The sequence below is a fragment of the Triplophysa rosa genome, linkage group LG21 (assembly GCF_024868665.1).
Source record: "Triplophysa rosa linkage group LG21, Trosa_1v2, whole genome shotgun sequence".
In the NCBI taxonomy this organism is placed as follows: Eukaryota; Metazoa; Chordata; class Actinopteri; order Cypriniformes; family Nemacheilidae; genus Triplophysa; species Triplophysa rosa.
The window spans coordinates 9654934-9670762 of NC_079910.1; the positions used below are offsets into that span (position 1 = coordinate 9654934).

The 15829-nt window shown below is 39.0% G+C and overlaps 2 protein-coding genes across 3 annotated transcripts in view; one reads left to right on the top strand and one right to left on the bottom strand.

Moving 5' to 3' along the window:
• The first annotated feature begins 3333 nt into the window (after nucleotides 1-3333).
• On the top strand, nucleotides 3334-8295 carry LOC130545171 (RING finger protein 223). Its single transcript, XM_057319539.1, has 2 exons — nucleotides 3334-3577; nucleotides 7105-8295. Exon 2 carries the CDS (start codon nucleotides 7138-7140, stop codon nucleotides 7804-7806), a length of 669 nt encoding a protein of 222 aa, XP_057175522.1. The 5' UTR covers nucleotides 3334-3577; nucleotides 7105-7137; the 3' UTR covers nucleotides 7807-8295.
• A 344-nt stretch (nucleotides 8296-8639) lies between these two features.
• Nucleotides 8640-15829, bottom strand: part of ptpn11b (protein tyrosine phosphatase non-receptor type 11b) — a 39979-nt gene continuing 32789 nt past the window's right edge. The window contains exons 12-16 of one of the 2 annotated variants that reach the window (XM_057363349.1): nucleotides 15587-15654; nucleotides 15315-15466; nucleotides 14787-14887; nucleotides 14326-14440; nucleotides 8640-12866 (exon numbers count right to left, since the gene is read on the bottom strand). In XM_057363349.1, coding sequence (XP_057219332.1) covers nucleotides 14359-14440; nucleotides 14787-14887; nucleotides 15315-15466; nucleotides 15587-15654 — 403 coding nt within the window. In that variant the 3' untranslated portion in view covers nucleotides 8640-12866; nucleotides 14326-14358. The remainder of the gene's footprint in view (nucleotides 12867-14325; nucleotides 14441-14786; nucleotides 14888-15314; nucleotides 15467-15586; nucleotides 15655-15829) is intronic. The other variant, XM_057363348.1, reaches the window with a different exon arrangement.

The window sequence follows — 15829 nt, forward strand, 5'->3', positions numbered from 1 at the left end:
GTTATTCAAAACCTGTATGACTTTCTCTCTGCAGAACACAAAAGAAGATATTTTAAAGAATGCTGACCAAACAACACTGTACCCCACTGACTTCCATTGTATGGACACAAAGAGACATTTCTCGAAACATCTTCTGTTCTGTTCCACTGAGGAAGAAATCATTCTGTACACAGGTTTAGAAAGACATGGAGGTAAATAAATGATGACAGAATGTGTATTTTGGGGTGAGCTATCCCTTTAACATCAGTTGTGAAATATGTGTGTATGTGTCATGATCCCTTAGATTTATTATGAGGGAGCTTTTCTAATTTTCTTTGGTGTTTGTTTTTGCAAGTTTTTATTCCAAACAACATGCTTGTAGATGAATAAACAGAAACAGGTTTATGGCCTAATTGGCTATGAGACAACAGATACAGGTCGAAGTTCATATTTTAAACATGACTTCCAGTTAAATATGCCATAAATATATATATTGACTTTGACCTATGAAAGATTTTTAGATGATATTCAATTCATTTTTATTACAATTTAATATTTTGTTTTCTTTTCTTGTGTGTGTTTGTGTGTTGTTGTTGTCACACCTTCAGTGAATGTTTCCTAATGGGCTTATTTTCAAATGTTAATTACTATGTTTCATAAAGCCTTGGCTACAGAAAAGATATTCAACATTTCCACCATTATTGGACAGAACTAGCTGTTATGCAGCAAAACAATAAATGAAATCGGTTAAATAAAGGTAGCAGAAAAATAACCATTGTTCTGGGTAACAAATAAATACATTGTTTTTTATGTGAAATTTCTTAACCCACAACTGACATCCTTAAAAGAGCTATAGAAAAATACAGAGTTTAAGTGAAAACCACTGACAGAGTATATACACATTTTCACAAAACCTTACGGGAGACCTATAGCCCTTGTAACAGCTGTGTCAGCCAGCCCCATCAGTGTCCCTATATTTTATTTTTGCTGTGAAGTAAAATTTGATTCAAATCCTCAGTGAAATCAAACTAGCCCGTAGAAGTCAGACCAGTCTTTCCAAACAAGTGCAAGTACTCTACGTGATCTCTCATCTCCTGCAATGATGTATTGTGTTTGTTTACAGTTGATGGAAATGCAGTTTTACCTGTCCTCTGCTGTCGGGATATCAAGGGCATCTTAACAGTCATCTTGATTGACACTCGTAATTATATGGAGTTTCCTATAGGGGGTTGGGTAACAGTTGTTGGCTGCATTGCTCAAGGCAAAAGATATTCAAACAGTCTTACCCCACATCCCAATGGGTTGCAGCCGTCTCAGCATATATTTTCTTTGTAGAGTTTTAGTCTTACACACACACTTACTTACAACAGCCATTGAGGAGCAGTGTAGTAACATTTACACGGATATCAAACTCATGACCATGATATTTAGTGCAACCTTCTACAGGAACACATCCTGTGTATACAGCATGCATGGTTGACACAACTAAACATAAGAACATTTTGTAATATCCCTTGTTTTGAAATGTCATGTTCTATTGTGTTGATGAATAAAGCACTAGACAACACACAAACTTGCACTTTTTGGGTTTATCCAAAGCAACTTACAAATGAGAAAGCATTGAACTTTAAAGGGATAGTTCACCCAAGTTTATTTACACTCGCGTCATTCAAACCCTCTATGACTTTCTACTGTCAAACACAAAAGAAGATATTTTGAGGAGCCTCAATGGTTTTGTGTCCATGTAATAGAAGTCAATGTTGCTTCTTCAAAATATCTTCTTTTGTATTCTGCAGAAGAAAGAAAGTCATATATGTTACTATCACAAAAAATAATTAAACATTTTATTTTGGGGTGAACTATCCCGAACATCTTTGTGATGTCTCCATTGAGTTTCATTTGGCTCAGCTCTTCAGTGCCCTGTCAATATAACACAATGAAATAAATACTGAGAAGCAATGTGATTTTATGGTATTATGGTATTATGGTATTTTATAACTTAGTTCTGATGTTAAGTGTTTGCTAGAGTTAGAAATGCCTTTATTTAGTCCCATCCGCACGTCACAGGTAATTGGGCAGGCATTGTTGTGTGATCATGCAGGACCATCAGAGAAGTATCGGTCAGACATTCTTTAGATTCCTGTGGAATGAGATGCAGAGGAATGACACGTGTCCTAAGAAGACTTGATATTGACCACTGGCAGAGCCTGGATAAGGTTATATTAGATTCACAGATTACCAGCAGTTTGATTTACTCTAGATACTTTGTGGCTATTGTTGCTTTTGTCAGTTTACATCCTGAACATGTTACGTCTGTGTTGAAGGATCAATAGCTAAAGAGCAGCCGCATCATGGTTCTCTTCTAGCATGAGATAGCATGTTTAAGCTGACTGAGATTGTTTTTCGTTTTATTCATCTCACATGAGCTGCCCTTTTACTATGGGGATGACAAAATAACAATTCTTTTACTATTTACCTACCCTCCTGTTCATCCAATTCCAAACCTGTTTAACTTTCTTCCAAAGAACAAAAAAGAACACTGACCCCCATTGACTTCAATTGTGTGGACATAAAACCTTTGAGACATTTCTCAGAATACGTCTTTTAAGCCCCCAAAAGAAAGAATCATAGACAGGTTTTGCACGACACGAGGGTGACTAAATGATGACAATAATGGTTACCCATCACCCAAGTAGAAAGATATAGCAGATATGACACTGCGATATTTGTCCATGATCTACACTTCCCAACAATTCCATCGTATGATATCATAAAAAGTCAGATGGAAACAAAAGCTGTGTTATCAATGCTTTATCACGTTTTCCATCTCTTCCTTATAACAACATTGACTAAACTGCAGTTTACAGTTACCTGTAAAAATGACAGCTCAGTCATTCTTTGTTTGTTGATCGATGTGAAACTTCATAAAAAAAATTCTGTGGACAGACTTTTTACATTTAACCATTTGGTTATGATAACTGCACCAATATTTAAAACTCCATCTTTAGGCCTATATATTTAAGTAAGCAGGTCATAACAAGAGACTAACTGAAAACTTTTGGAATAACACACGTGTGTCACATGTAGAGCTACTGTACTGTAATGCACACTCAACGAGTGCTTTACTCAAATATTCACTAAATCCCAGCCAGCAAAACACAAACTTGTTCACTTAAGTCGCATGCTGGAAATGACAAAACAACAGAAAATGGACAGAGATAAAGCCATACAGAAATATTATACTCTGAATATACTCTCCTTCACCCCCCCACCCCGGCACTCCCTCAAGGCCATGTTATTGTTCCTGCCTATCAGTGTCATTTCCATAGCACGTGCTGAAAGAGAGAAGATAAATTGAGGCAGGTGAGTGTGGATGTGAAACACGGAGAAGGAGCAGGCAACCACACCAACAGCCCACCTGCGCTCAGCTCTGTCTGCACTGGCTCCTGAGAGGAGAACATTACATTATCAAGAGGACTGCTGACAGCCCTGAGCCGATAATGCATTTGAGTCCTTAAGGAGACAAAGTGATGAGAAGATAAAAGTGGAATCATTGGAAGAGGAATACACTGCATTGGAGCTCACGTTATCAGAACAGGTAAGAACATGCGTGTTACTTGCGGCGGTAACTTCAGTTGACATACGAATGAGCACCGGTTTGGATATGAAACTCAACTGAACTGCACGGGTTACTCAACACCTAGAGAGAGAAGTTAACTGCCTATTGTTTGTGGGATTATGCACAGTTCTAAAATGACTGGAAAATGAAACTAATGGAAAGGCATGTACAACATCTGAAAGTGAGCTTTGAGACAAATTTAAAGGATGTTGGAGGTACTATAAGATTTGTGAATGCGCATTTAAAGCTGATTACTTGGTGCTTAAACTGAAACTAGATGTGCAGTTACTTATAAAACGTTGACAGTAACCTTGCAAAGTTAAAGGGATAGTTCACCCAAAAATGAAAATTCAGTCATCATTTACTCCCCCTCTTGTCATTTCAAACCTGTATGACTTTCTTTCATCCGCAGAACACAAAAGAAGATATTTTGAAGAACGTTGGCAGAGGTGGGTAGAGTAGCCAAAATCTTTACTCAAGTAAAAGTACAAGTAACTAGAGAAATTGTTACTCAAGTAAAAGTAAAAGTCACTATTTTAAAAACTACTTGAGTAAAAGTAAAAAAGTATGCAATGAAAAAACTACTCAAGTAGCTAGTTACTTAGTTACTTTGTATCTTATTATATAGGCCTACTACATAAAATTAATATTAACGCCAATATTTTAATAAATATTTTTAATTATCATAAGCAGATATCTTTGCAATATACTAGAGAGACTAAAGAATAGACAAACACAGAAGAGACAAGCATTTCTGTAAATTTCATCTAGTCCTGATGTCAATGTAGTTTACACAACTTATTTAGAATAATAGACCATGTCAAACTAAAGCATGAACTAAACTCAGAGCATTTCCTAAGATGATCTAGAACATCTGCAGTGCTCTCTTAAATGAAATACACATTTTTGAACAAAGCTCATGTTTTCTCGTGTTGTGTCACGTGTGTGTTGTGAAACGCTCTTACTTGTAAACAAACAGTAAACAGTGAACCACACGCCCATCAACAAGTTTTCTTCCTTCTGTTCTTCAAATGTATATTTCTGCAGGCCCACGTCTCTGTGTCGGACGGGTAACGTGCATGTTGCTGTGTCTGACGAACAGGTCGCGCGGGTGCGCGCATATGGCGGGAATTTATCATTGCTGGCAAACAATATGACACATTTGCAGTTTTGATTGTATAGATATAGATTAATATCCACTTCATCCAACGCTCTTTGTGTTCTGCGTGTTCTTAAGTTTCGCGCTACGAGGAGTGAGTAATCCTGCTTCAGATGATTCAGATCGTGCTGCGAACTGAACAAATCATTTGAACTGATTCATTAGCCTATTCAAATGGTTTTGCCCATTGTTCAATTAATGCTTTCAAAAGAATCGACTCAAAAGAATCGATCACTCGGGAATGCCCGTAAAAAGAGACGACAACCTTGAAATAAACAACGCGTTTTAAAAAGCATATTTTAAAATGAAGGAACGAAGGAACGTCACGCAACGTAAGTTATGTAACGAAGTAAAAGTACAGATTTTCTATTAGAAATTTACTCAAGTAAGAGTAAAAGTACACACTTTCAATTTTACTTAAAAAGTACATATTTCCAAAATGTTACTCAAGTAAATGTAACGAAGTAAATGTAGCGCGTTACTACCCACCTCTGAACGTTGGTAACCGAACAACGGCGGTACCCACTGACTTCTCTTGTATGGACGCAAAACCAAGGCAAGTCAATGGGTACCGCCGTTGTTCGGTTACCAACGTTCTTTAAAATATCTTCTTTTGTGTTCTGCAGAAGAAAGAACGTCATACAGGTTTGAAACGACAAGAAAGTGAGTAAATAATGACAGAATTTTCGCTCTCATTTTTGGGTGAACTATCCCTTTAACTAAATGCAGTTTCGTCATTGGGCATCAACCCAGACATGAAATTAGATTAGCAGAGCATCCATGAATTATCTTCCCTAATAAACCCATGTCAACCAAGAGTGTCCAGAAACAATGTAACCAGTTTTTACGAATCATTTATTGTTATATCAAATATCAGGTTCTAGCTATATTGTAGATATAAGAGCACAGTTGAAGTTAAAGCATCAGGGCCCGCTGCACATTGAGAATGAGGATCAGGTCAAGAACCTTTCAAACTCTTAGCTATTTTGCTCGGGCATTACAGTGATGGTTGAGTTAATGAATGGCAAACAACTCGTGCACTTATGGTGGTCAAACAGTTCGCTGAGGCGTAGCTTGAGAAAAGAGATAGAGGACTCGCTCACAGGTGCTCTCAGGGCCACGACTCTGATGGGTCTAGGGGTTTTACACAGTGCTGAGAGACTGGCTGCCTGGGCACCGGCCCGTTCTCTAGGAATGCCAAAGCGAGATCAATCTAATGGAGAACAAACAGGTGCATTGTGCAGTGCAGTGATGGAGAAAGAAACACACACACACACACACACACACACGCACGCACGCACGCACGCACACACACAGAGATCTGCCTGCAGGGCTGTGTGAACAGGCCATCTGCTCCCGGCCAAACCCTTGCCTGAATGTGTGTAAGCACAAAACCACCAGAAAGAAAGCCAACACAGCGTATGGTGGATTAAATGCAAATACTGTTTAACTGAAATGATATGCTGGTGTATATACTGAAGTTTGTTGTAAAGTCAATTTGTTAATAAAATGCTTCACGTCTCTGAATGCCAAGATCAGTGGAGCGATGACTTCCAGAGAGCGTTGGTGCAGCCAAAGGGCTTCTGAAGGACAGTGAAGCTGATGTTGGAAAAAAAACACCTGGTTTGACTACCATAGTAGAAAAAATTGCTTTACAAATGTCTTTGTTCTGTTTAACACAAAATAAGATATTTTGAAGAATGTTGGAAAGCAAACAGTTCTGGGGCAATTTTGACTACCATTGTCATTTTGGTAGTTAATGGTGGCCAAGAACTGTTTGGTTACAAACATTCTTCCAAATATATTTCTTTGTGTTCAGCAGAACATACAAATTTGGAACAACCCGTTGACAGAATTTTCATCTTTGGGTGAACTATCCTTTAAAGAGGTGGTGGTCAAAAGCAAGGTAACACAAGGTGGCCAGACACAACATAGAAAACCTTTTTGTTGTTAATTTTAGGGAACAGACGACCAAAACACAGAAGACCAAATCTGATTTAAAAATGACTTGACCAATATGCCCAAGTCGGTTAAAATCCGTTTAAAAGGTCAGGAAGTCAGACAAAAGGCGTGATGTTGACTTGAAAACCTGTCTTGTTCAGGCTTGTTTTGTGTACTGTTTCTATGTTTGCACAGCCATGTCCATGCAAAGTGTGCTCTCAGTGTCCACATTGAATTCACCTGGCAGTGCATGTTTACTTCAAACAAAGATCTGTTTCAAACTATTAGCTATTTGCTCTGCCTATAGCCTACACGTTAACAGGACAAAAAGAAAAAAACACGTTTGCCATCTTTTTAAAGAGTTTATAAAACCAAATATTTCAAATGTTGTCATTTCATTTTCCAGCGAGTCTGCGAGAAGAAATCACATTCCTGTAAAATGGAGCCCAGCCCTGTGGTGTGGCACACGCAGGTGGTCCCCCGAGACTTTGACCTCGAAAGGGCGAGTTCTCAACCCGAGTGCTCCATCTGCTTTAACATCTACGACAACGTCTTCAAAACACCAAAACAGCTGGATTGCACCCACACTTTCTGCCTAGAGTGCATTTCCCGCATCATGGCCACCTCCATGGACCCCCAAAACTCGCAAATCTCCTGTCCCTTTTGCCGCCATCACACTGTCATTCCTAAAAAAGGGCCGCCGGCGCTGACCACGAGCCAGGAGGTACTGTGCCGTCTGCCCGTCCACCAGCAACATGAGGAGTCGGTATGGCTGGATGGAGAGAGGCTGTGCTACCAGCAGCCCATAGGTAAACCCGGCATGCAGGCTTTCTGTATCTGCCTCGATATTGGTGCCAACGGACAAGGTGGCGTTTCGTCTCCCCAGACTCGACCGAGACTTGGGTTTTTTGAGCGGCTGATGGACTGGAAGCGGCTGTTGCTCTTTATTTTTCTTATGGTACTGCTCATGGTCATCATTCTGTGGCCTCTGCAGTGCATTGTCACGACCGGTTCTATGCGTTGTGCTCCCCAGCACTTGCGGCCATCTACTACCACAACAACAGTCTCTACCACAACAATGACCACCACGACTACAACACCGAATTAGACATGAGCATTGCTTTTGCATTAGACTTGCATCCGGATTTGCAGTGATGTTTACATCCATACTTTTGCAAAGCCTGTTGGATGCTAAGGGAGTTACGATGCGGTTACATGACTTTGTGCTTCATTCACTTTTATTCAAGTGTTCATTTGCTGCATACCAAAGTTTGTGAACCAACATTTGAATCCTAAAAGTTGTATTAGTCAGGAATAAGTATTTTACGCACATGTGGGGTTCTTGAAGTCTAGCCGAACATCTGACAGCTGCATGACTATTTGCCTACACTGATCAAAACAGCTCGTTTATGAAAATGCATTAAAAATACATAAAAAATTAATGAGATCACATACACCTACATTTGTAAATGCATTATTTAAACTGTTTTTTTTTCAAACAGAATTTTCTACTTTTTGTAAATTTGTATATATTTTGACTGTATTCCATGAAATGTATTTTTTGTTGTCATTTTATCTATAAAATAAATGCACATGCAAAAAGCACACGGAAATTGTTCAGGGAATGGTGTCATGGAATGTTTTTCAGAGTTTTTATTGGTACAATATTCATAAACTCAGGCTGACTGACAAAAGAAGGGAAAAGCAAACAGATTCACGTTGCCCTATTATCTCACTTCCTGCTCTGGGACGGTTAAAGGAACACGCCTCAAAGAATAACTGCCTGAAACCTTAAACCCCAACCCCCAGCAGTGGGTGCTATGAACCTGCTCACACCCACGTAAACCGATCCACACAAGTGTTTTGAAATGGGTTTATGAGGAAAAATGCTATTAAACTGGTTCATCATTAAACCTTAAATATGAAAGAGTGGCAAATTATATCTCCTCTCCTTCATCTTTAAGGTACTTGTGCAAATCATTTAGATAAAGGGGGTAAAGCAAGGTAATGGATTCAGTTAATAGATAACACAAATACAGAAAACAATGTATTCGCTATTATCTTTATGACAAAACTGTATGTAAACTTGAATAGACCTTGAAAAACTGCTTTGGAGAAGTGTCCAAACTTGTTTGTCTGCAACAAGATGAAATGAAACAAAAACATTGCAAATGTGCACGTTTTATTATTAAATATCTAATATTTTATTGTCATTTAAGACGCAAGTCATTACATTTGCTGTATTTGCAGGGCAAAAGGCATTTTAGGCTGAACCAGTGCAAGAAGGAACACAATCTTAACACAAATACAGTCAACACAAAACTATTCAGATCAAACCATCAACAGAGTATTTATTCACAACTACCAATGTTACAAATAATAATAATGACAAATGTTAAATGAACACTCCACTTTTTTTGGAAATAGGCTCATTCTCATACTCCCCCAGTGTTAATAAGTTGAGTTTTACCGTTTTGGAATCTATTCAGCCGGGTCCGGTGATGGCACTTTTAGCATAGCTTAGCATAGATCATTGAATCCAATTAGACCAGTAGCATCGCGTTCAAAAATGCCCAAAGAGTTTCGATATTTTTCCTATTTAAAACTTGACTCTTCTGTACTTATATCGTGTGCTAAGACCGGCGGAAAATGAAAAGTTGCGATTTTCTAGGCCGATATGATTAGGAACTAGACTCCCATTCCGGCGTAATAATCAAGGAAGTTTGCTGCCGTAATCGCCTGCTGCGGCCATGTTACCCGGAGATCGGCTGAATAGATTCCAAAACGGTAAAACTCAACTTATTAACTCTGGGGGAGTTGGAGAATGAGCCTATTTCCAAAAAAAGTGGAGTGTTCCTTTAAGCATACAGTGTGCTAAATCTGAACAAACAAGTGAAATTAAACACTAAAAAAGCTCTATAATGCAAAATACAACATTGATAGCAAAAGCACACACAAAAAAAGACATTCTGACAGCTCGCTTTACACTACCTTGTAGTGTAGATATTGCATTTCAAACTGAATTTACTTGCCATTCCAGTACTTCACATCAGCCCATTTTATTCTCCCATAGGCTAATAAATCACAGGTATGTAAATCACAGTCAATCAACCAAAAGGTTCTTTTCAACACCAAAGGTATGTGAAGAACTGTTTCTCCAGTACAATATTCAAATATGCCATACCTTTTCAGTTCATTTCGCTCTAAATAAAAACACAGAACACTGTGCCTTGATCCACAGATACCCCATTTTCAGCAGCTGAGAATACAAAGACTTTTAGCAAGATTACAGAAGAGGAGGAAGATTGCATTGATGTACATGCACATCCATATGCACGGTTGAAGATGAATAAGAGCAAACATCCTCATGTTGCCCAACTTGCAAAACAATACTTGTATAGTAAGTCTTCAGAACATCAGTGCCAAGTGAGTTTTTGCCACTGAAGAAGATTTGACCATGCAAAAAATTGTTACCAAAACATCTTGCAGAAGAACATGAAGAGAATAGCCTAGAACATAGAATTACCCAGTGTTTGGAGCCGCTGAAATGATTATATACAGAGTTTGCACTGTACTGCATTTAGTTCAAGAAACCGTTATGAAACCCTTCGATTTGGCAGTAGTATTTCCTCTCAAACACAGCAGGTACAGAACCATACCAAAACCATGACCATAAAATGTGTGATACAAACCACACCATGATGAAAATGAACCATAACTAGCTCACACTACACTATAAAAAACGTGAAACGAAACAAAAACAACATTCGTTTGAATTTTTCGTTTGAAATGGAACTTTATTATTCCATATCTAATCCTTTCTCATAATTTAAGACAAGAGTCATTACATCAGCTGTATTTGCCAGAGCAGAAGGCATTTTAGGCTGAACCAACGAAACCAGCGTGTGGGGTTGTGGTCGGGTGAAATCTGCAATGATACAGAAAGTCAATTGTGTGATCACTAACACCTTTCTCCTATCCAATAATAAGTTGGGAGTACATAGAGAAGTTGGGAGACACACCAGTGCTTCTCAAATCTAAAGCCGGTTCTTTGTGTTTGAAGAGAGATTTTGAAGAAAAAAAACACTCATAGTCCCTGACTCCACCTTACCCATATTGAGCTGTGGTACAGTGGTAAATTTAGCCGTGAATACTTCCAGCTGTGTATTAATAAACAAATGAAATTGACACCAAAACTGACAATAAAATAAAAACTCACATCAATGGCAAAACACAAAGGAGAAAAACGTTCCTTAGATCGTTTCTAAACAAAGACGTTCTAAAAGCTACCTTGCATATTTCATTTTAGTTTCAAGTACTTAACACTTACAATTTTGACCCCTTTATCCATTTCACAGAGGCAAATAAAACGCATTTAAACAGCAAGAAAACCATTTCGAAGCTTTCAGTTATGCAGTAGCTCAAGACATGCCCACACCCCTATCCTCCATGGGTTAATACATAAATCACATTAAAATTCATTCAGTCATATTCACATATTTACTCAACCAGACATTCAGATCATATAATCTTTCCACTACCAGCAGAATGTGTAGCTCAAAACGGATGAAATGTACGATTACAAACGATTATCACATTCAGTTTACAGCAAATCTAAAGAACGCTTCAACTGTTTCTCCACTTCAAAATTCAAATATCCCCTTATCACTACAATTCAGTACAACTAAAAACACATATCCAGACGCTGTGATAATCAGACACATCGTGACCTCCTTTATCTAGGCCACCACACATATAGCATCTTCTGACGTCATCAGAAACGTTAACCTCAACTAACAATAGCCACGCCTGGATTACAGCCATCATTTCAATTACTTTTATTCCCTACACAAATCTATTCTTTAATCTTAGCCGAGGACCATCTGGCCTGCTCGTTTTTCTAAAGTCTCCGCTTAAGGCTGGCGTTCCCCCCTCGCAGATGTTTAGTAAAACCAGTTCTTCATTTACATTCGCCTTCAAAGACCTTCCCGGCGCAATCACGACCTGCAATTGACGTCGAGCTCCACGTCTTATTTATGTCATTACACGCCATTTCAATCAGACTGACACACACAACCTGTTTAAAGAGATTTAGATTTCTCATCATATTCAAGTCAAGTGACAGAAATGCACGCACACGTGGATAATATTTTCTGCCTCCCGGACAGACCTGCATACGTGGTGGATTTCATGATCACATTTACAAACATCACAACAGCAGAGAAAACATTTCTAAAGGAATCATAGTTGAAAATTAAAATGTCTATTAACAAACAAGCTTTTAAAAAAACATGTCGTCTGATGTTTTTTAGAAGGCCTAAAGGAAGGAACCCGTTGAAGAGTCAACCTGATTGGTGGATAAGCCTACAGTATGATTGACAGTAGCGCTTTTTAAAAAGCTGAAGGTAGTGCTCAGTAAAACAGCGTCGAAGCGAAAGCTTTCACAAACATGTACAGGCTGCTCATTGGCACATGCTGTATAACCCCCACCTCACAGTACCATTTCTGTATATTTAATTTAACTTACATAAGATATCCAATTCATTGACCTGAGCAACCATCACACCACGTTGCATCACCTCTCATACCTTATTAAAAGAAATAGGGGGGAGACTGACATACAGTTCTCCTCTTCTGACATCACCGTGCCGCCGACATCACTCAGCAGAGAGCTAATGACCCGCTGCCTGTAAGATACTGAGCGATAAATCAAAGGTCTTTGGTTACAGTAGACGACATCCAGTACACAAAGCGAGGTCTGGAAACAGCCGTACACAACATGGAAAGAGTGCAGCTTCATCCGAGTTCTATTCAATATAAATATTGAATGAGTGTAAATATTTATATTTCATATATATGATACCTATACAAACAATCGTGTAGCCTAGTGCAGTGTAAAGGCTTATTAGTCAAGAAGGAGGGGAAAAGCACCGAGTCCTCTTTGTGCAAACAGTTCGCACATCAGGCACTTGGTTTTGGAGTTTGAGTTTCTCAGACGTAGTCGGTCGGTCAGGCTGAGAGGGGATGTGGGAAATGAAGAGAGAAACTGCGGAGATCTCAGTGGAATCTCCAGCTGAGCAGCTTCAGTTTAGGAGCCGCCGGTCTCCACAGGGTCGTTGTTCAGGGGTGCTCCAAAGTCAGGTGCGTCTAAGGCACCTCTGCTGGTACCTGCCGGAAAAACAAGAAGAAGGCTTAAAGTGATAGGTCACCCGAAAATAAATTCTGTCATTTATTCAGCCTTAAAGGGGTCATATGTCGCGAATACGTGTTTTTTGTGTCTTTCGTGTGTTATAAGTTGCCCGTGCATGTATAAGACATCTAAAATTGCAAAAATAAGTGAGTCAGAACAAAAGATGCATTCTATCTAAAAGCGAATGCTCACCCAGACCTGCCTGAAACGTCTCGTGTAACCACACCCCCACAAATCAACATCAGTTTGTGGTATGATTTGACTAAGACCGCCCAAATGTATACGCAAGCAAGGTAAGAGACGTTACATTTCCATCACACGCTTGCAGTATTCCACCAATCACTACGCACTGGTTAACTGGCCAATCATAGCACACCTCGCTTTTCAGAGTGATGAGCTTCGTAAAAAATCTGCGCGTTTCAGAGAGGCGGGGCAAAGAGGAGATACAAACATGCACGGTATTTGGAAAATACAGCGTTTTTAAACCTTAAATCGTGTATACACATTGCATTACATCTAAAACAAACGATAATATCCGTTTTAGCCGTGTCATATTACCCCTTTAAAAACGGCATATGAGTCTTTTTTATGTGGAACACAAAAGAAGATTTTTTGAAAAATATCAATGGGGCCATTGTTGTTTGGTTATCGGAGTTCTTCAAAATATCTTCTTGTGTTTTGCAGAAGAAAGAAAGTCATACAGGTTTGGAGTGACATGAGGGTGAGTAAATAATGAGAACTATTCCCTTGAGCTTGATTCATTTTGTGGGTGCATAGATGAGGTACATTAGTTCAGGCAGTGTAGTGAAAATCTGCTGTATTTCAGTTGCTATAGTAATGATGTAGGCGTCAGCAAGGTGCCAAGTGAGTTTTTTCTACAAAAGCTGAGAGTGGCAAGCTGTCAGTATGGAGAGAAAAGACAGAAAACATCTCCATGAAGGAATCATGGAATCTCACAGAGCCGCATATTACACACATCTATATTTGTCTTAGTACCAGTTCACACCACAAACAATAACTGTTAAGATTACTGACAAACAAATGATAACATTATGCTTACTCTAAGCTACAGTTTTACATTTTAAATATGCGACATTACTTTGTTATGTTAAATAACAAATGCGTGACTGATGATATAAGGTGCTTGAATTATGATAAAACAGTCTCGGATAATAAAGAGTCCTAATTCTAAACCACAAATATTCTTTAAAGCACTATATCATTTCCAAGCAATTTATAATAGGCCGCCATTGAGTAAGATTACGCCAAGCAGCATAAAGTCTGATCAAGGGCTTTAACAAAGACACAATTCCCACCCACCCATCTGCTCTATAACTCTATAACTGCAACTCAGGTGAAGGTGCATAACATGAAAACGTGTGCTAATGTGTGCTTATGTATGCATGGCTGTGTAAAGCGAAGGTGATTGAAACGTACTCCCAGAGATTCTGAAACGGCAGCCCATGTGCCTTATCTCCTGGTGTTAGCGCTGGCAGAGCCCTTTGGAGTTTTGATGTTTAAATTCTCATACACACCAGAGTCATCGTTCATTCTGCAGAAGAGTTGAAAAGCAGATTTCAGTTCTCAGGTAATGAAAGAAAATAAGGAGAAACAGGTTACAACCATGTTTTATGGCTCAGGGGTAAAAATAAATGTAAGCGACACCACTGTTGTGTTTGTTTTTATTGAAAGAGAAACTGACTCATCTGCGTCAGAACCCCTTTGACGGAAAATGATTCGCTTAGCAGCAAATAAATTCAGAATTGAGGAAGTGTGGGAGCCGGTTCCGTTTACTCAAGCTTACTGCTGTAATGATTAACTGTTTTCCAGTAACAACAGCGTGTGGGCCATATATTCGAAATGTGTGTGTGCGTGCACATGTGGAAATGAACACTTACACAGATGAAGAGCGAGATGAGCTCACGTTTGGCTTTGCTCTGGCATTTGTCATCGGTGGATACCTGATATTAGAATATTCTCTCTCCTTTGTTTTATTCCTCTATAAAGGTAATAAACAAAGAATACAAAAATGACATATGATTTGAGAAAAATACAACAGACATGCAGCTTTGACAATTCAATGATAATTCATAGTGACCATGTGTCAGACTCTAAAATCGACAAAAACAAGCACAATAGAAGTAGTGCAACTCTCAAACTACATGACAGCTTTGTGTGAGGAACGTATTGAAGTTTAAGTCATCATTCACTGATTATCAATCCAATTCATGAACAAATCCTGTCCAGTCTGTTTTGAGAACCAGATCAACTGGTTCATTGAAAAGAATCTACTCACAGGAATGACTTGTTTTTTAAGCTTAACAGACCAACTGACACTGTACAGAAAAAACAAAGCATATGAAAAATGATACTTTATGAGACGATGACACAATCCTTGCATCATCTGAATTAAAGTGTGCGAGTACCTGTTCTTCCTCCAGTCTCTTCTGAGCAGTATCAATGTACTGCTGCACAGCCATGTAGATGAACTTGTACTGGGCTTCGGTCTGAACCATCCCGGACCTCTGCTGGCGAACTCTCTGAATGGTCTTTGGGATGTCAATGTCACAATCCAACCCTTCAGACAGACGGGGAGATGAAGTGACTACAACGGACAAACCATCTGAAGGGGCTTGTTGCATTTCATCATTAAGATCATATCTGCAATAATAATAATAATGTTGCATAAAGCAGTTACCTTGCCTGTTTATGATGTCGATAAGGATGTCGATCACGATAATTGTGCCGGTTCTTCCGATCCCTGCACTGCAACAACAGTGACAAATACAGTTTACGATTACAGTCAACACAAGGAGGAATTTGCTTGGTTTCAAGTCAACATGTTGAGCAACTGACTTCATCCAGTTTGCTATTAGAAGTCAAGATAATAGTTTTGTTTTAAACCCCAGTGAGCTGATTCAAAGGCAGCTGACATAGACAA